At 31.8% G+C, this 22,052-nt stretch overlaps 2 protein-coding genes across 2 annotated transcripts; one reads left to right on the top strand and one right to left on the bottom strand.

Moving 5' to 3' along the window:
* Nucleotides 1–2,994: 2,994 nt before the first annotated feature.
* On the bottom strand, nt 2,995–4,581 carry LOC122505887 (piggyBac transposable element-derived protein 4-like). Its single transcript, XM_043617756.1, has one exon. It carries the CDS (start codon nt 4,579–4,581, stop codon nt 2,995–2,997), a length of 1,587 nt encoding a protein of 528 aa, XP_043473691.1.
* A 445-nt stretch (nt 4,582–5,026) lies between these two features.
* Nucleotides 5,027–7,393, top strand: LOC122505888 (piggyBac transposable element-derived protein 4-like). The gene is made up of 2 exons (XM_043617757.1): nt 5,027–5,374; nt 6,341–7,393. The coding sequence occupies exons 1-2, from the start codon at nt 5,027–5,029 to the stop codon at nt 7,391–7,393; spliced, it is 1,401 nt and encodes a 466-aa protein (XP_043473692.1).
* The last annotated feature ends 14,659 nt before the right edge of the window (nt 7,394–22,052 follow it).

Here is a 22,052-nt window from a genome sequence, read left to right on the forward strand (position 1 = left end):
AAAACACACATGTTTTATGTTTTTGAGGTCACTGATAACGAAAATGACCTCTGAAACTTAAAATTCAAAACGGCAAATTTAATATGGCCGACTCAAATTGTCTGGTTTACACTATCTAATGCTTTTCAGGGTCACTCATTGTTTTTACAAATACATATGTGATTTCAAACATTTTATTCCATTGATAATAATTATAATTAATTGCGGTAAGTTTACTAAGAAAGGACAATATGTGTCCGTCTATGAGTAAATGTGATTTAGTTCCCAAAAAGTTAATTTCAAGTTATTGATAAAACTACAGATTTTAAGTTGCTCTTTAACTGACAGGAGTTAAAAACAATACATACTAACTTATACATTTTTTGTTATTATCATTCAAAAATTGGTATATGAAAGGATTTCAGCTAGGTTTCTGGTAACTATAACAGCCAGGAACAAGAAACTATTAATAGTGAGGAGTATAATAAATAATATAAAGATCATGAGAAAAATTGCAGTGCTAATCATTCAGGTTCCTCTGGTAAAATGGAAGTAGATTCCGTAGTCCAGATGTTTAGGCGATCATGGGAAAAGTTTGGAGTGATTTACAAAAATAAAATTACATAGGAGACGGCGACTCTAAAACTTACACGGGTATTTTAAAGGCTGCACTTTACCTTATAAAAGTAGTGACAAAGAAAGAATGTATTGGACACATTCAAAAAAGAATGGGAAAGCGGCTCCGAAATTGTGTAAAAACGAATGTGGAAACAATTAACATAAATGGAAAAAATCGTAAAAAAATTCTTGGTGAGTTTGGTCGCAAGCTCACATGCAAAATCATTAATAAATTGACCGTTTATTATGGCTTATCAATTAGAAGAAATTGTGACATAGTCAAAAATATGCGTAATTCCATATGGGCCACATATTATCATTACTGTTCAACGAACAAAAATCCTCAACACGAGAATTGGTTTTTTCATTTTAGATGATCCAGTCGAGAAATAACGTGCCACCGCAACTCTGTAGGCACGTAAACGACTTTGTTCTAGAAACGTTCCTGAAACGTTCTTAGGACGTTTCATGTCCTCTACATGACTTCTTTAAAATGTCCAATGTTCTAAACACGTTTTTAGAACATAAAACGCTTTTAAGACGTTATGTGGAAGACAACTTACTTACTCAGGGGTTTTTAGAGTCGCTGATTACGAATCTGATATCGATTTTTAAAAATCTAATATGGCGGATTCAATATGACGGACTACTTTCTAAAAAATCGATCTAATTTGCTTGAAACTCGTTACGTTTTTCGGGTCGCTGATTACGAATTTAATGTTATTTTTAAAAAAATTTTAATTTCTGATCCAATATTTCATATAATATGGGTACTTAGCGCCAAAGTAATCTTTAATAATATTTTTAAAGTACAATATTTTATTTGATTCAATAAAATAACTTTATAGTTGATTAGAAATTTTAGATTTTTCAATGAGAAAATTTAATTTGTTCTTTGTTTTTTATCTTCATTTGTTTTTTAATAAAATCCGCCATTTTGAATTTTTGAAAATCGACCTTAGATTTGTAATCAGCGACTCGAAAAACCCCCAGAGTAAGGAGTTTCAAGCAAATTTGATCAATTTTTTAGAAAGTAGTCCGCCATATTGGATCCGCTTTATGGGATTTTTGAAAATCGATATCAGATTTGTAATCAACGACCTCAAAAAACCTCCCACTATGCGACGGCCGAGTTTTTAAACTGTGTGTACTGGACAATAATCGACAGTGCACATCATTATACCTCGACGTCAAATCCCAGGCTAATGGGAGCGAACCAAGTACCCTTGGTCCTACAGAGTCCGCCGAGCGAGGTATTTATCCACTGAGCTAATCTGTCGGTGTAGTGTAACTCTCTAGCAAATCGGTTTTTTGGAATTTCATACCTCCTAGAGCTCCTTATTTTTGGGGGACTCTGGGAGAAAGCAATAAAATCGTTTAAATTTCACTTCGTCCTAGTCACTGGAAATTCTCTTCTGACTTACAAGCAACTTCACAAATATGTAACAGAAATTGAGTCAATTCTTAAATTCCAGACCTTTGACTCCTCCCTCTACTGATCCTAATGATCTTAATCCTTTAACACCCGCACATTTCCTCATGGATGATTATCTAATAAGCTTGCCGCAAGAAGATCTTCGCAACATTCCAGAGCATGACAGCTGTTGGCAACCAACTCAAAAAATTCGTCATCACTTCTGGGACCGATGGCATAAAGAATACCTGAACGAGTTAATTTGTAGGAGTAAATGTCAATCTGCGACTGATCAAAGTATTATACAGTTAGGAATACTCATCTTGTCCAAAGAGGACAACCAGTCACCAATGAAGTGGTCTCTTGGAAGTATTGTCACCCAGGATCTGATGGAATTGTGAAGGCTGTGTCAATAAAGACGAAATCAGTTGTTTATAAGCGGGCATTAAAACTTGTGTGTCCTTTGCCAATAGACTAAAAAACAATATAATCTTTAAAGGTGGGTGATGTGAATTAATTTAACATTGTCTGTTTAACCTTTAAAGGGCCGGTATGGCCACTTAAATGGCCAGCAAATAATAATTTAAAAATAAGCCTTGGAACATATCATTCAAAAGTTTTCAGGGTCGCTGAATACGAATATGCAAACAGAATTTCAAAATTCAAAATGTCGGATCCAATATGGCGGCCGACTTCTTAAAAAAATGATCAAAATGATTTAAATTTTCATACCTTCCTTTAGCATTACCCAGGGCTAACGACGTGGACGTAGAAAGTTATGTAACCCCTTTTTTTGTTTTTTTTTGCTTTTTTTGTTTTTTTTGTTTTTTTTTGCTTTTTTTGTTTTTTTGTTTGCTTTTTTTGGTTTTTTTTGTTCTTTTTTGCTTTTTTTGTTTTTTGTTTTTTTGGTTATTTTTTAATTAAATTGAACAAAATAATAAATAAATCTAATTAAAGAATAAGAAACTTTGATGGAAATGAAGTTATCCGAGAATTTCAAATCTATGGTACTTTTCGAAACAGGGAGTTACGCATAAGGCAGTTGTAGAAGTTGAACAGTAATATTTCGTTCTTTTTCTAGTTCCCTTGAGAGAACACACTTGGCAGCGTCGATCAGAATTACCTAATTTTGGAAAATGATTACCTGTCAATCGTGAGAGTCCAGAATGTCGAGGTATACTTTCAAAAGAAGATATTCCCAAAATGGATCGAATAACTTCCAGCCGAAATTTCGGAAATGACAGATACTCATTGTTCATTTTATATAATGAGTAAGCTGCAGTGAGTGCTAAATCCATCAAGTGGAAAAACAACTTCCTGTACCACTTCATTGATTTTCGTACAGATTCTGTCAAAGACAACTGCCTGTCAATGTTGTCAATGCCGCCCATATTTCGATTGTACTCAACAACACAAGTTGGTTTGACAATGTCTTCGTTAGTACGGAAGTTTTTTTTACCAGTTGCACAGAAATCAAGTTCGTGAACTGTGGTAATCATATAGACTTCCTTTTTGTCCATCCATTTGATGAGAAGCCAGCAAACAGTATGAGCAGCCTCTACTTCACCCCGTTGTAATTTTGATTCCATTTTCGGTAAACCTTTCCGGTTAGATTTCACTGTTCCGCAGAGTCCCGTATCGCGATCGTGTAAAAATTCTGCCAACTGAGCGGATGAGTACCAGTTGTCGACGTACACAACATGGCCTTTCCCAAAGTATGGTTTCAGAAAATGAGCAACAATGTCACCAGTTATTCCCAAGCCAAACTTTTTGTAATCAGTATTTTCCCCAGTGTACACGATGAAATTCAATATAAAACCGGTTTGGCAATCTACTAATTCAAAAAGTTTGATGCCAAAACGATTTCTTTTTAACGGGAGGTATTGTTTGAACTTTAGTCTACCTTTCCACAACAAGAGACTCTCATCAATACATAAATTTTTGCCGGGAATAATCGTGTTCGAAAATTTATCTTGAAGATAATCTATAATGGGTTCCACTTTTTTCAGTGGATGGTCTGTTATTTCTTCGTTATCCTGAAAATGTATATACTTCAAAATCTGCAAATATCTATTTCTGGTCATCACTTCTCGGAATATTGGAGTTGACAACAATGGATCAGTACTCCAATAATCTTTTAAATTACCCTTTCTGGCGTGTCCCATTAAAATTGAGAGGGCAAGAAATTTGCGTAATTCTTCCACTGTTAGAGGCTCCCATGCCTTCATTTTGGCATGATAAGGTTCTGGATTTTGAATTTGATACCGATTAGATTCCGTTACTATCAATTGAAGCAGAGGTATGTCGAAAAACCACTGAAAGTAATCAATCGGTTCATTGCCTTCCAAAAGAACATTTTCGGAAATTTTTGATGTGCCACTAAAGTCTTTGACAGATGGATAAAAATGACTATCATGAATAATATCAAAGGCAGACCAAGAATTAGGATCTTCGATATTCAAATCTGTTATGTCAAAATTTGCAGCATCTATTTCTTCGGGTTCGGATTCGCCACTACTCCAATTTCTTCGCCTCTCCATACGTCGCTTCTTCATACTTCGCTTCTCCATATCTCCAAATAATTATATATAAATAATAGACAAGTTATCGGGAACTTTAGAAAAGGACAAAACTAAGTAATCATACAGTCAACAGTTTTCGTTGAATAATACAGAGCAGCGCTCTAATGTGCAAGTTTTGAAATCATTTACACTTTTCTTTTAGTAAAATAATTGAACGTCTAGGTTTGCAGATTGTCAACTGTTTCTTCTATGTTTCACTGTACTTTTTACTGTATGTATACAAATAAAACATAAAAGAAACAGTTGACAATCTGCAAACCTAGACGTTCAATTATTTTACTAAAAGAAAAGTGTAAATGATTTCAAAACTTGCACATTAGAGCGCTGCTCTGTATTATTCAACGAAAACTGTTGACTGTATGATTACTTAGTTTTGTCCTTTTCTAAAGTTCCCGATAACTTGTCTATTATTTATATATAATTATTTGGAGATATGGAGAAGCGAAGTATGAAGAAGCGACGTATGGAGAGGCGAAGAAATTGGAGTAGTGGCGAATCCGAACCCGAAGAAATAGATGCTGCAAATTTTGACATAACAGATTTGAATATCGAAGATCCTAATTCTTGGTCTGCCTTTGATATTATTCATGATAGTCATTTTTATCCATCTGTCAAAGACTTTAGTGGCACATCAAAAATTTCCGAAAATGTTCTTTTGGAAGGCAATGAACCGATTGATTACTTTCAGTGGTTTTTCGACATACCTCTGCTTCAATTGATAGTAACGGAATCTAATCGGTATCAAATTCAAAATCCAGAACCTTATCATGCCAAAATGAAGGCATGGGAGCCTCTAACAGTGGAAGAATTACGCAAATTTCTTGCCCTCTCAATTTTAATGGGACACGCCAGAAAGGGTAATTTAAAAGATTACACAGCCACACAAAAAAAAAGTTCTGATCTGGGGGTCTCACTATGTAGACTTTATGTTTTTTGGGTCGCTGAATCTGAATCCGAGGTCCATTTAACCCCATCAGATCAGGATTTTGACATAACCTCAAAAAACCAATATGGCGGACACATTTTTGAAAAGTTCATCGGATTCGCTTGAAATTCGTTACTCGGGGGTTTTTGGGATCGCTGATTACGAATTTGAAGTCTGATTTCAAAAATTCAAAATGGCGGATCCACTATGGCGGACACGTTTTTGAAAAATTCATCGGATTCGCTTGAAATTCGTTACTCTGGGGTTTTTGGGGTCGCTGATTACGAATCTGATGTCGGTTTTTCAAAATTCAAAATGGCGGATCCAATATGGTTGACACAGACATATTGGATCCGCCATTTTGAATTTTTGAAATCTGACTTCAAATTCCTAATCAGCGACCCCATAAACCCCAGAGTAACGAATTTCAAGCGAATCCGATGAATTTTTCAAAAACGTGTCCGTTATAGTGGATCCGCCATTTTGAATTTTTGAAATCAGACTTCAAATTCGTAATCAGCGATCCCAAAAACCCCCGAGTAACAAATTTCAAGCGAATCCAATGAACTTTTCAAAAATGTGTCCGCCATATTGGTTTTTTGAGGTTATGTCAAAATCCTGATCTGATGAGTATAAATGGACCTCGGATTCGGATTCAGCGACCGAAAAAACATAAAGTCTACATAGTGAGACCCCCAGATCAGAACTTTTTTTTGTGTGGCTGTGTTATTGGAGACTGATCCATTGTTGTCAACTCCAATATTCCGAGAAGTGATGACCAGAAATAGATATTTGCAGATTTTGAAGTATATACATTTTCAGGATAACGAAGAAATAACAGACCATCCACTGAAAAAAGTGGAACCCATTATAGATTATCTTCAAGATAAATTTTCGAACACGATTATTCCCGGCAAAAATTTATGTATTGATGAGAGTCTCTTGTTGTGGAAAGGTAGACTAAAGTTCAAACAATACCTCCCGTTAAAAAGAAATCGTTTTGGCATCAAACTTTTTGAATTAGTAGATTGCCAAACCGGTTTTATATTGAATTTCATCGTGTACACTGGGGAAAATACTGATTACAAAAAGTTTGGCTTGGGAATAACTGGTGACATTGTTGCTCATTTTCTGAAACCATACTTTGGGAAAGGCCATGTTGTGTACGTCGACAACTGGTACTCATCCGCTCAGTTGGCAGAATTTTTACACGATCGCGATATGGGACTCTGCGGAACAGTGAAATCTAACCGGAAAGGTTTACCGAAAATGGAATCAAAATTACAACGGGGTGAAGTAGAGGCTGCTCATACTGTTTGCTGGCTTCTCATCAAATGGATGGACAAAAAGGAAGTCTATATGATTACCACAGTTCACGAACTTGATTTCTGTGCAACTGGTAAAAAAAACTTCCGTACTAACGAAGACATTGTCAAACCAACTTGTGTTGTTGAGTACAATCGAAATATGGGCGGCATTGACAACATTGACAGGCAGTTGTCTTTGACAGAATCTGTACGAAAATCAATGAAGTGGTACAGGAAGTTGTTTTTCCACTTGATGGATTTAGCACTCACTGCAGCTTACTCATTATATAAAATGAACAATGAGTATCTGTCATTTCCGAAATTTCGGCTGGAAGTTATTCGATCCATTTTGGGAATATCTTCTTTTGAAAGTATACCTCGACATTCTGGACTCTCACGATTGACAGGTAATCATTTTCCAAAATTAGGTAATTCTGATCGACGCTGCCAAGTGTGTTCTCTCAAGGGAACTAGAAAAAGAACGAAATATTACTGTTCAACTTGTACAACTGCCTTATGCGTAACTCCCTGTTTCGAAAAGTACCATACATTTGAAATTCTCGGATAACTTCATTTCCATCAAAGTTTCTCATTCTTTAATTAGATTTATTTATTATTTTGTTCAATTTAATTAAAAAATTACAAAAAAAAAGAAAAAAAAGCAAAAAAGCACAAAAAAACCAAAAAAAGCAAACAAAAAAAAACAAAAAAAAAACAAAAAAAGCAAAAAAAACAAAAAAAGGGGTTACATAACTTTCTACGTCAACGTCGTTAGCCCTGGGTAATGGTAAAGGAAAGTATGAAAATTTAAATCATTTTGATCATTTTTTAAGAAGTCGGCCGCTTTATTCGATCCGCCATTTTGAATTTTAAAATTCTGTTTGCATATTCGTATTCAGCGACCCTGAAAACCCCCGAGTAACAAGTTTCAAGTGATTTTGATCATTTTTTGAAAAAGTCGGCCGCCATATTGGATCCGCCATTTTGAATTCTGAAAATCTGATGCCAGATTCGTATTCAGCGACCCTGAAAACCCCCGAGTAACAAGTTTCAAGTGATTTTGATCATTTTTTGAAAAAGTCGGCCGCCATATTGGATCCGCCATTTTGAATTTTGAAATTCTCTTTGCATATTCGTATTCAGCGACCCTGAAAACCCCCGACTAACAAATTTCAAGTAATTTTGATCACTTTTTGGAAAATTTATTCTTCGTACTGTTGATGGCCGGGGTGGCTACTATAGTGGCCACCATTTTTGTTGGCGAATCATTTTATTGAATTGACTTCTTATTTATAAACTTTTTTGTAATACAGAACTACTAAAATCTGTGCAAATTTACCGGCCCTCTAAAGGTTAAGGGGGCTTGGCATGTTACTGCGTAACAATTTTGTCTCGGAAAAACCCACAAATTTGAAGTGTATTACTTATAATAGAGGTAGCTTATTGTGTTTCTTAAGTGGATTAGGGAAAGGGAAAAGAGAACATATTGAATAGTACTGGCTTTCATAATAGATTAAGTTGTTTATTTTTTGATAAAGAACAACACAAATTGCAATACTTCAATATTTATATTTAACGTCAATGATTTTATTATCATCCAAAAATGACCAATGGAAACACGTACGCAGGTCAGTTAAACCTCAATAAATGTAAAATTACTCTCTATGCCTTCAAAAGTAAGATCTATTGTCCTTTTTGGAGGCGGTCCTTAAGTCCTCCTTCAATCTGCAAGTGAAGATAAAAGTTACTCTTACTCTTTGAAAAATAGGTTTACGTAAAACAACAATGTATCACTTAACGGTGTTGCGCAATTTCAAACAGTGGTCGCCTTTTAAAAATGGCTGCTTGAACGTAAACATAATTTCAAAAGGATTTTTCTCTCAATTTGGACAATTATTGCAAAATAGGAAAAAATACCAGTTATCCTGAAATTTTGTTTTTTCATTTGTGCACAAGAAATTGAAAATCCAATATAATACACGACGTTAGGAAGTAAAATGAGAAAATTAAATGTGCCCATTAGGTGCTGCTCTCTGGTGGTAATTTTATGTATCGCGCATTTGTTTAACTTTTTCCTATTTTACTTTCTGTCGTTGTAAATTTAAATATATCTTTTACTTCTTGCGCGCAAATGAAAGATAAACTATTCAGGATATCTTGTATTTTCTCCGATTTTGCAATAACTGTCTGAATTGGGAGAAAAATCATTTTCAAATCAAGTATACATTTGAGCAGCTATTTTCAAAAGGTGATCACTGCGGAACACCATTAAGAGACAAGGTTCTCAATGTAAATTGAAATGAGCAGTATTTTCAAATTAGACTAAATTTTTAATTGTGTAGTCCAAATGCTTGATAATGATGAATAAATCTTGTTATGTCAAAATAAAACAAAACACAAGCTATTTTTTAACCAGCCCAAATCACACACTAGTCTAAAACTAAAACGCGGTAGTATAAAGCACCAACTGTTTCCGAAAGGTTTCTTAACTCTATTAATGATACATCAGATTTATCAGCTCTTAATTTAGAAATGCGATTAACTAATCATGAATAATTGTGGGATAAATTTTACAACTTGGCCGACTCGGATCAGCACAGCGGATCCTTTTGTCCCCATTGTTTCTATTCGAGGAATCTATGGCACGGGTACTTCCGTTTCCATTTGAGCCGCTTCTTTCATCTTCTTCCTCTAACCGACTTAGCTTCAAGTCTCCTTTGGACTGTCGCCCTCTTTCCTCCGTTTCTGAACTTCTGAGCATCTTTTATGATGCTTTTGAGATTCCGCCTATAGTAGCGCTCTCTCTTTTTTACGATCCTTGCGGTTACACTCCGCATCGCTGAGAACGCATGCCAAATCGACATCCGACTCATTGGACGCGGCATGTTTCACTTTTGCCTTTTTCAGCAGGACTTTGATGACTTTGAGTCCATCTTTTACCGTCTTATTTACGTTTCTCTGAATGTCGCAAGACTTCATCATCTTTACGACCTCCAACTCTATTTTGTCAAGGCAAGTCACCTCATCTGTTCTGAGCCAGAAGCATATCTCGCGAGTCATTCTCTTATGACGACGACCATTGGCACTGCAAGAAATTGTGCGCCCCCATAATCCGCGCGCACTTGAGCATCAGTCCTGGGACCGATGGTGAGATTTCCCGTTTCCAGCCTGCTCACATGGGGTACATTCTTTTTCTTGCTGTTTAGTTGCCCTTTAGTAAAAAGTCCCGCCACCACAACTAGGTCTACCGATCATATCCATGATGTCAATCATGTCTGGCAGTGGATAAGCATACACTAATCCCAGAACATCGATGATGTTCAGCAGTGGACAACCATTAGCGAGGGTAATTTGTCATCTTAAACTATTGTTTATTAGATGCTTATGTAAGAAATTTTTCCCATCTGCTTGTTGTTTATAATAACTTTAATTTATTGCAAGTAAAAATATTTTAATGATTCCAAGTTATAACACTGGAAAGTGATGATCATAAAAGCGTCGTCCATTGGTGACCACGATAGTGACTAATTGACTGATCTAAAATAAACAAAAGAAATTATATTTTTAACTTCGATTTGAAGCTCTAAATATTAAAAGAAAAAAATTATTAAAAATTCTGCAAGCACATATCCATATGTTTTTAAGGGCACTTTTTCGAATGTCATTGTCAACATTTCCAAAAAGTGACATTTACCCCTTATTTTTTTTAAATACTAAAAAATACAACATTTTGGAAAGTAATTTTTTTTAAATCCAATTTTAGTTGTGATATTGATTTTTCCAGATCACCTAAGGTATGTAAAACGTGTTCCCGATAGTTCTATGTTGAAAATATGCTTTGCATTTTAAGGTTTTTTATTTTTTAGGGTTCCGTACACCGTAGGTGTACTGGCGGACCCTATTGGTAAGACTCTTGCGTCCGTAGCCAAATCGTGTCCCCCCCTAGCGGCTAAACTATTTGATCTAAAGAGCTCAAATTTGGTCCAGATTTGTATTTTCACTCGTAGATTACAGGACAACATAGCTGAAATTATGCATGCTGTTGTATTTTTACGCAAATATTAAAGAAAAAATATAGAGAACTTGATATGTAATAATGGCCATAGCGTTGTCAAGGAATAACTAAAAAAAATTTGAAATTTTTTCCCCATAATTTTTTACATTATTTGACCAAATAAGCTACAAATTGGTATACTAGTGTATTTTTACAATCTGATAACAAAAATTAATTTTGAAACATTTTTTTTAGAAATAACTTCTTTTGGTACCAAATGATCTAAATATTAGTGTACGGAACCCGCTATTTCAGTGCGAGTGAAACTCGCACTTGTTTTAATTCAAAATGACGCATAAAAATAAATTGTTTTTCAAAAATTAACACAGGATGGATAAAATTTTCAAAAGTTTTTCAATTTGCTTAAAACTTGTTACTCGGTGGTTTTTGGGGTCGCTGATTACGAATCTGAAGTCAGATTTTCAAAATTAAAAATGGCAGATCTAATATGGCGTACGACAAAATGAAAACTTCATCGTATCTGATTCAAATTTGTTACTCGGGGATTTGGGAGTCGCTGATTATGAATCTGAAGTCAGATTTTCAAATTATAAAATGTCGGATCCAATTCAGTCGAATTTTAATTTTCTTGGACATTAAATTAAATCGTCATCTTTATTATATATTCAAGCATTTGTAAAAAAATTTTAAGTCGAAATATTTAAAACTGCCGTCGTGGCACTCCTTCCAGCGCAATTCCGTTCTTTTTTAGGTGCACAAACGGTGTACATAAAATCTCACGTCTAGGTGATCTAATACAAAAAAACAAAATATGGTTGTTATCTACATAGTATTGACTCTCGTCTGACAAAGGATTTTGCCGATATCTTTTTTTATTTAATTGTTATAAACAATAATAAAATGAAATGTAAAAAAAATTCAAGAAAATTTCAAGAAAGACACTTACTATTCGACAATTGACTGGTGCAGTTCGTGCACTTTAACAAAATGTATCACATAAACCGTTTGGTTATTTTTCATGTATAAATTACAGTCTGAATTTATTTAATAAATATAGTTGTTAAGTAATTTAAATTACTTTCATGTCTTTTATTGTGTAACAACCTTAATTCAAATTTCAAAACAACTACACACAACATTATTCTTACAATACTGTTTGTCATAATGTTTCAAAAAAATTTTTAAATAAAAATATAAGAATTCTTCTAAATAATTAAAATAATGAGAATACAAAAAAATAATTTTGTAATATTAATTTTGATATTTGAAAGAATTTTTAATATAAAAAGGTTTTGAAAATAATAAAAATAGTCAAAAAAATAATTTTTTAATATTTTTGACAAAATTTATGTTTAATAACATTTTCATAAACAATTTTCATCTATTTTTTAATTTTTCTATACTTTTCCATCATAATATTTTTAAAGAAAACTAGTTTTATTCTCTTTGCAGCTCATATACATCGTTACTGCACGACAGTGTTATCCCTTTCAGTAGGCAACCTGTCGATGTCCTCGACTTCCTATGTCGAGTTTTTAATTTATATTGTTTTGTAAAACGCGGATTCATATTGATATTCGTAGGAACAATAAATAATTAAAAATAATTTTTTTTACAATTTCTATTGACTATTGTTTATTCTTAAAATCACCTTTTTTGAAAAGGTATCGAGTTTTTAAATATTTAAGGATAAATATTCAAGAAAAGTTTATTCAGTAAGATTCAATATTTCTTCGTGTCAATATTATTCCTAATAATATATTGATTTTCAAATTGTCCTAAGAAATATAATTAATCTTAATATTTTAAATAATTTTTTACTATTTAAGTTTTTTTTACAATTTTAAATACAAATTTCGTTTAATTTTTGTATACTTCTCCATTACAATATTTTTAAATATAATAGTAATTAATAATAAATAAAATAGTAAATGAATAAGTATAATAATAAATAACAAAAGTAATTACTTTTATTATTCTTGCTGCTTCTGCTCATTTCTACTGTACCATAAGCTTCATCCCTTTCAATATGCAACCAGTGCAACCTGTTATAGTTGGCAGTGGGACGAAAAACACGGCCGTAGACAAGTTAACATAGAGTCCACAAATTTAATCCGATATTGATGTTCTTGGTCTTGTTTTAAAGATGATAAAATTCTGCACAACGCCTGTGCTTTTGTTTCAAAAAACATTTTCTTTAATTATTTATTCAAGGTTAAAGTTAAAAAAAAGAATTTTCCCTCCTTAAAGTCAAGATCACTTTTTGAAAAGGCAAATACATCAGCAAAAGCCAAAATTTTTAAAGTACTAACCTAAAAACATATTATAATTGTTAACCCCTTGACTGTGAGGGTACGTCTATAGACGTACATTTGAAAGTGGGCTTCCAGTGTGAGGTACGTCTATAGACGTATATACAAAAAAATTGATAAAAGGCAGAAAAAACAAGTAAATTTACGTCACACATACGTTACTTATGGTATTTTCGACGCTAAATCCGAATCTGAAGTCAAATTTTTAAAATTCGAAAACCAAAATCCAATATGGCTGCTCAAAAGTAGACTGTTTTGAATGATATTTTTATTATATTAAATCTCAGGCAGCATACATTATCATATCAAAATAATATTTCACACAATTATATCAAAATGTTGTCAACGTCGCTGGTTACGAATATGAAGTTAGATTTTCGAAATTCAAAATGGCGGATTCAAAATAGCGGACGTATTTTTTTGAATTCATCAGATTTGCTTGAAACTTGTTACTCGAGCGTTTTCGAGGTCGCTGATTCCAAATATAAAGTTAGATTTTCGAAATTCAAAATGGCGGATCCAAAATGGCGGACATATTTTTTTAATTTCTCGGATTCGATTGAAACTTGTTATTTGGGTGTTTTCGAGGTCGCTGATAACGAATGTGAAGTCAGATTTTCAAAATTCAAAATGGCGGACGTATTTATTTGAATTCATCGTATTCGCTTGAAACTTGTTACTCGAGGGTTTTTTTAGGGTCGCTGATAACGAATCTGAAGTGCATTTTTAAACATTCAAAATGGCGGATCCAAATCAGAGACCTTGAAAACCTCCGAGTAACAAGTTTTAAGCGAATCCGATGAATTCAATAAAATATGTCCGCCATATTGGATCCGCCATTTTGAATTTCGAAAATCTAACTTTATATTTGGAATCAGCGACCTCGAAAACGCCCGAGTAACAAGTTTCAAGCAAAATCCGATGAATTTAAAAAAATACGTCCGCCATTTTGGATCCGCCATTTTTAATTTTGAAAATCTGACTTCAGATTCCTCATCAGCGACCCCCAAAACCTAACTGTACCTAATCTTACAAATTTTGGTCACCAAAAAATTTCTTAACATTTTCGACCCACTTTATAAATTTTTCCCCTCACAGCGAAGGGGTTAATATTTTTTTTAAATCATTCATAATTGTCATTAACAATTTAGTGGATGAATCAGTTAGGATAAGTAGTTTGTTTGTAGTTTCTCTGTTTTAATCATTTTATAACACAGGTTTACAAATTAAAAACTTTTTTGCCAATCGAACAAAACACTTTTTTTTCGAATAGTAGGTGTTGTTTGAGTAAGAAAATCATAGTTTTTAATTTTTTTCCTCGTGCAGTTTTTCTGTAGCTTCAAATTTTGCATTTTCGAGGTGCAATGCCACTTAAAATTACCTGTAGGAAAATTCGCTTATCAAAATATAATAAATAAGTAATCATTGGAAAGGTTATTAAATTACCTTTCGATCCATAGATCACAGAATAAAATTCAACAAAAATTAAGAGAGTTACATTCGATTAAAAATTGAATTTCATGACAATTTTGATGATTTTTAGACATTTGAGTAACTTCTACTATTTGTTTCTATACATCAAACAGGAAAAATAGTTTAGGTTTTAATTTTTTTTTATTAATAGACACACAAATCATTACACAAATTTTGAGCCCTTGTGGACCTCGATTGGATTAAAAATAACAATTCTACTCTAAATTTAGTGAACGAAACTACTCTCTTTATTTTTAGTATCCCTTAAACATTTGCAGCAAAAATTCAAGTAATAAAATTTAGTTAAGCGCTAAAGTTAGTATAATCACTAATCAAGGGTTTCTGAAGTCGTAGATTTCGAATGCAATATTAGTTTTGCAAATTTCATAATAGCGGACAAGTTTTTAAAAATCGATGAAATTTGTCTTAAATTCGTTACTCGAGGGTTTTCAGGGTCGCTGATTACGAATCCGATATCAGATTTCAAAAATAAAAATGGCGGATCCAATAAGTGCGAATTCAATGGATTTTAAAAAAACTCGTTCACCATTATGAATCCATCATTTTCAATTTTCGAAATCCGACATCGGATTCTTAATCAGCGACCCCGAAAACCCCCGAGTAACGAATTTAAGACGAATTTCATCGATTTTTAAAAATTTGTCCTCCATATTGGATCCGCCATTTTGAAATTTGCAAAACTAACATTGCATTCGAAATCTACGATTTCAGAAATCCTTGATTAGTGATTTTAGTAACTTTAGAGCTTAACTAAACTTTATTACTTCAATTTTTGCTGCAAATGTTTAAGGGATACTAAAAATGAAGAATGTAGTTTCGTTCACTAAATTTAGTGTAGAATTGTCATTTTTAATCCAATCAAGGTCCACAAGGGCTCAATATTTGTGTAATGATATAGTCTATCAATAAAAAAATTAAAACCTAAACATTATAAACTGTTTTATGTAGAAAAAAATAGTAGAAGTTACTCAAATGTCTAAATTTTGTGATCTATGGATCGAAAGGTAATTTAATAACCTTTCCAATGATACCTCATTTATTATATTTTGACAAGCTAATTTTCCTACAGGTAAGTTTAAGTGCCGTCGTACCTCGAAAATGCAAAATTTGAAGCTACAAAAAAACTGCACGAGGAAAAAAAATTAAAACTATGATTTTCTTACTCAAAAAACACCTACTATTCAAAAAAAATGTTTTGTTCGATTGACAATTGAGGGTTCACGTGCAATAAGGGGACGCGCAGACTATTCTAATAACAATTTTATAATCAAGTTATATGTCAAAATTTTATTATAATAACAAAATTTTTTTGGCAGCTTTGTTCTATACCCTTTCTTATTTGACATAGTTTATATTATCCATAAGTAAATACGCATTTTCAATCTACTTAATTATCAATTTTAACAACATTGAAACCAACGTTATTTAACAAATTTTAAGAACTATATTTCAGGTCAAATGTCTTATTTGTTTTTTTATTTTTTATACCAACCCCATATAGTCTTGGAACACGGATTCCAAGGTATCTGTAAACAGATTTCCCAAAAGTCCCTAAGCAAAAAAATTGTTCTACATAGAAAATGAAAACGCTATAAGTTTATTACAAGTTCTAAATAAATAATAACAATAATTCAAACTTTAGATAATTTTTTAATTTGGATAATACATTAGTAAAATATTAAAAATTAATATAAAAAACAAAACTGAGAACACTGATAAAAAATAAAAGGTTAAATATAACCAAGTTTTACTTAAATACAACCGAGCGATGCTTATCAGAGGATTCAGGATGAACTTCAAAATCATGTTCACTAGAAGTCCCATGACGAATACGACGATCATCAAAATGTGTGGAATTTTCATAATGTCTAGGAGATGCAATATCAGTTTGGAGTGATTCAGAACTTGAAAGTGGCTAAGAGCGAAAAGAAGGTTCTCTATATGGCTTAGACCTTGGAGGAGAGTCAGAAAATTTATCATTTCCTAAAATATGTCATTTATTAATAAATTATACAGGTCCACAAAAAAATTTCGATGAATGGTTCCTTCGACCAAACCTGGTGTATTCTATTTTTTGGGGTCGCTGTAAACGAATCTAAAGTCCGGTTTGCTCCATCACGTCAGGATTTTTCCTAACCTTAAAATACATATCAGATTTTACGTGATAGACAAAATTCTATAAATATTGACAGACTTACCTCAATCTTGGTATCAAGAATTTATTGGGGTTGCTGATTATTATAAAGTTAAGAGGCAGATTTTTAAAATACAAAATGTCGGGTCCAATATGGCGGTCAGGTTTTTAAAAAATCCTTGAATTTTTTTAAAATCACTCTGATTGTTACATGGCGACGTGTTTTAACTTCATACAATCATAAAAAGAGGGAAGTTTTTTTTATCGAGAGAAATTGAATGCGACAAGTAACATTTCTCAAGAAAGTATATTAATATTATTATACATTAATTATTCTTCATCGAAATGAATAATAATCGAAAAAATATAAAAGATATCTAGAACCTGGTTCTGAGGAAATTATTCCAGAAACATAGTTATGCAACGGTAATTTTCAATACTGACGGGACACCCTTGTTCTAGAGCTTTACAACTTCTATTTGGCCTGTTTTTCTAATGGTGAAAGAAGTTTCATTTCCCATTAGATCCCTTATGTCGACATGATGAATCTTCAATCTACCGATGATGTTGATTGTATTATATTATAAATTATGAGAAAACTACCATAAAACTTTTTCATTTAGTTTCTTGTGTCAATACAGTGGCTCGTGCCACTAAAATTAATGCCCCCAACCAAATTAGCCGACTCACTAGAGCATTCTCAGAAAGAACTTTTTCCTAACGCGGTGCAAAAAAGGGCACTTTTTGGCACCTTGTTATGAAAAATATCGTTCGTAACTAGTGCTAGCACTCGTTACGAAATATACTATTTGGAAAGCTTGTGAGTGGGAAAATTCGACCTTATTTTACAGTATGATCGTTCTTAAAGAAATATTACCTGATTATTTGTTGATGCATTGGGCTTTATTTGTAAAGGCCTTTTACATTTAACAAAGCATGACTTTGGAATGAATGAAGTGGATTATGCTGAAAAATTACTTAAAAGTTTGTCAGTCGTATTCAGCTTTTAAATTCAGAAATAGCAATGAAATTTAATGTTCATTCGTTACTCCATTTAGTAAAAAGTGTTTTATTTTGGGGACCATTATGGTGTCATGGCGCATATGGATTTGAATCGGATAATTTAAATTTACTAAAAGTATAATACATGGGTCTAAAGGTGTACATAGTCAAATATGTAGACGAATTAGTCTCAAATATAGCTTAACATGTTAAGAGATCAAATTTACTCTGCTTCGTTATTTACAGTGAAAAATTATTGTAACTCTGTAGGAACGAGAATATATAAAAAATGTTATTAAACAAATAAACACAAAAAAACGAAAAAAAAATTTTATTAACATGTAAAAATACATTTAACTTTTCGCCCCACCCATTATTTAACTTTTCGCCCCAGGGTGCGTTTTTGGCTTTAAAAACAAATATAAAAAATCTGACTAAAGATATTTAGCAAATACCTTCAGGTATCTCTTTAGGGGACCCAAATAATGAAGTAAAAAAATCGCGGCGAGAATAAATGCAAAAAATATACTTAAAAGTTGATATTTTCTTTTACGAAAAAATTTTCAAAAGTAGGCTGAAAAAAAAATTTAAATATGGACACCATAAAAATTAGCAAAATGTCACATAACTCCGGACATTTAACTAGGGTGATAACACCCTTCTATAATTAAAATTGCAATGCTCTAACTATTTCCAAATTATTTGAAATGATTTTGGAACTATGTATATCAAACACATATTTAACCCCTTGGCTGTCAACGAGATTTCCACTGTTTGGGCCAAAAGTGTGTTGAAAAAATTTTTAATGGATTTTTATGAAACTTGGTACCCTAAGGTTTCTGGGGTCGCTGATTACGAATCTGATATCAGTTTTTCGAAATTTAAAATAGTGGATCCAAAATGGCGAAATTTTTTCAAAATTCGTTGAATTTGCTTGAAACTTGTTACTCGAGGGTTTTAAGGGTCGCTGATTACGAATCTAACATTAGTTTTTCAAAATTTAAAATGGCGGATCTAATATAGCGGACAATGAAATAAAAAATTGATCAGATTGGCTTGAAACTGAATACTCGGGGGTTTATAGGGTCGCTGATTACGAATATGAAATCAGTTTTTCAAAATTCAAAATATCTGGTTCAATATGGCGGAAAATTTTTTAAAATTTATTGAATTTGTTTGAAACTGGTTAATCTGCCATCAGTATGATAATTTTTGGTGAAATCAAATTTCGATAAATACCCTGAAAAAATAATGACAGATTCGTAATCAGCGACCCTAAAAACCCCCGAGTATTCAGTTTCAAGCCATTATAATTAATTTTTTATTTTGTCGTCCGCCATATTGGATCAGCCATTTTGAATTTTGGAAAACTAATGTTAGATTCGTAATCAGTGACCCTTAAAACCCCCGAGTAACAAGTTTCAAGCAAATTCGACAAATTTTGAAAAAATCTCCGCCATCTTGGATCCGCCATTTTGAATTTTGAAAAACTGATGTCATATTCGTAATCAGCAACCCCAAAAACCCCCGAGTACTACGTTTCAAGTCAATCTGATCAATTTTTTATTTTGTTGTCCGCCATATTGGATCCGACATTTTGAATTTTGGAAAACGAATGTCATATTCGTAATCAGCAACCTCGAAAACCCCCGAGTAACCGGTTTCAGGAACATTTAAAAAGTTTTTAATCACCTTTTTTAAGTTGCGCATATATGCGTCATGAACCAATTTTGGCCAGTTTAGTTTTGCGCATATGAGGCATTATTCCTGAACTGCCCCAAAAATAAAAAAAAGTTCTTGGATTTCCTTTATACTTTGGAAATATGTTACCCTAGTAGGTACAAGTTACTACACCAATTTACAGGTCCAACCCCCCACCCTAATCGAAAGGGTGGGGGGTTGAAATTTCAGCTTCAACTCGAACATGCATTCTTTAAACATTTGTAGTTTCTACTTAAATTATTCAATTAAAAAAGTAAGTAGTGTTTTAGAAAGATTTTTTTGTGTACTTTCAAAATATTTTATTTATATAATAAAAAAAAAATTTTTGTTCCAAAAATTTTTTAAAATAAATAGTTTTTTGCAATTTTGTGCAAGTTCGGTAGTTTTTATTTTCTTTTTAATAATCTCAAATGAAAGCTTGGGAATTCCCCTAAAAGAAGATATAAGTCTGAAAATGGGCCGAAACAATTTGCCAAAGATATAGTGTAATAAGTAAAATTTGTCCGTCCGCTCGCGCACTCCAGCGCGATGAACAGTGAGATTTTTTTTCAACTTACTATTGAAAATTGTCTAGAAACTACAAATTTTATCTGATGTTGATGTTCTTGATTTAAAATTACTAAGAGATCCATCAAAGTCGATTTTTGAATTTTTAATTGTTTATTTTCTTCTTGTTACTCAAAAATTTGACAAATTACAATATTTTTAGAAAAAATCATGTTAGTTTTTTTATTTTTCCATTACACATGATCGAAATCAATTTAAATTAGTCTAGTATGACCACCGGACAATTAATAAAGCATAATACAATTTATTTAAATTGTTGCAAACAATGTTAATTAACAAATAGATTACTTCGGACCTTCTTCATAAAAAAAATTGGTTTTTTTGCAGACAAGTTTGAATTTATGTCTAATTTAGTAAAAAACTATTTTACAGTTAAAAATTATCATTAATATTAACAATTATATAAACAATAATCAACTTCCTTTTGTATTTGTAAACATTTTCGTCATTTTTCAAACTTTAAATATTTATATCATATGTACATTCTTTCAAAAACTTAAAAAATTTATTTGCTTAAACAATTACATTTGTTATAAACAAATTTTTCATTTTTAAACAAATAATTAGCTTTTTTCATCAAACAAAATTTTTCCCTTTTTTATATTTACTATCATAAAAAAGAACTCCTTAATGAAATGGGAATACTATAAATTATTCATTTAATTTTAATAAACATTATAAGTTAACAAATATTTAACTTCGTTCTTTATTCACAGAAAAAATATATTTATTTATATGCATTTAAATGTAAACTGTTTTAACTGAATAATGGTTTACTTCATTAAAAATATAAATATTTCTTAACTTATAATGTTCGTTAGAATTAAATGAATAATTTATAGTATTCCCATTTCATTAAGGAGTTCTTTTTTATGATAGTAAATATAAAAAAAAGGAAAAAATTTTGTTTGATGAAAAAAGCTACTTATTTGTTTAAAAATGAAAAGTTTGTTTATAACAAATGTAATTGTTTAAGCTAATAAAGTTTTTATGTTTTTGAAAGAATGTACATATGATATAAATATTTAAAGTATGAAAAATGACGAAAATGTTTACAAATACAAAAGGAAGTTGATTATTGTTTATATAATTGTTAATATTAATGATAATTTTTAACTGTAAAATAGTTTTTTACTAAATTAGACATAAATTTAAACTTGTCTGCAAAAAAACCAATTTTTTCTATGAAGAAGGTCCGAAGTAATCTATTTGTTAATTAACATTGTTTGCAACAATTTAAATAAATTGTATTATGCTTTATTAATTGTCCGGTGGTCATACTAGACTAATTTAAATTGATTTCGATCATGTGTAATGGAAAAATAAAAAAACTAACATGATTTTTTCTAAAAATATTATAATTTGTCAAATTTTTGAGTAACAAGAAAAAAATAAACAATTAAAAATTCGAAAATCGACTTTGATGGATCTCTTAGTAATTTTAAATCAAGAACATCAACATCCGATAAAATTTGTAGTTTCTAGACAATTTTCAATAGTAAGTTGAAAAAAAATCCCACTGTTCATCGCGCTGGAGTGCGCAGGCGGACGGACAAATTTTACTTATTACACTATATCTTTGGCAAATTGTTTCGGCCCATTTTCAGACTTATATCTTATTTTAGGGGAATTTCCAAGCTTTCATTTGAGATTATTAAAAAGAAAATAAAAACTACCGAACTTGCACAAAATTGCAAAAAACTATTTATTTTAAAAAATTTTTGCAAAAAATTTTTTTTTTTATTATATAAATAAAATATTTTAAAAGTACACAAAAAAACCTTTCTAAAACACTACTTACTGTTTTTAATTGAATAATTTAAGTAGAAACTACAAATGTTTAAAGAATGCATGTTCGAGTTGAAGCTGAAATTTCAACCCCCCACCCTTTTGATTGGGGTGGGGGGTTGGACCTGTAAATTGGTGTAGTAACTTGTACCTACTAGGGTAACATATTTCCAAAGTATAAAGGAAATCCAAG

The sequence above is a fragment of the Leptopilina heterotoma genome, unplaced genomic scaffold, assembly GCF_015476425.1.
Source record: "Leptopilina heterotoma isolate Lh14 unplaced genomic scaffold, ASM1547642v1 Lhet_38, whole genome shotgun sequence".
Lineage (NCBI taxonomy): Eukaryota > Metazoa > Arthropoda > Insecta > Hymenoptera > Figitidae > Leptopilina > Leptopilina heterotoma.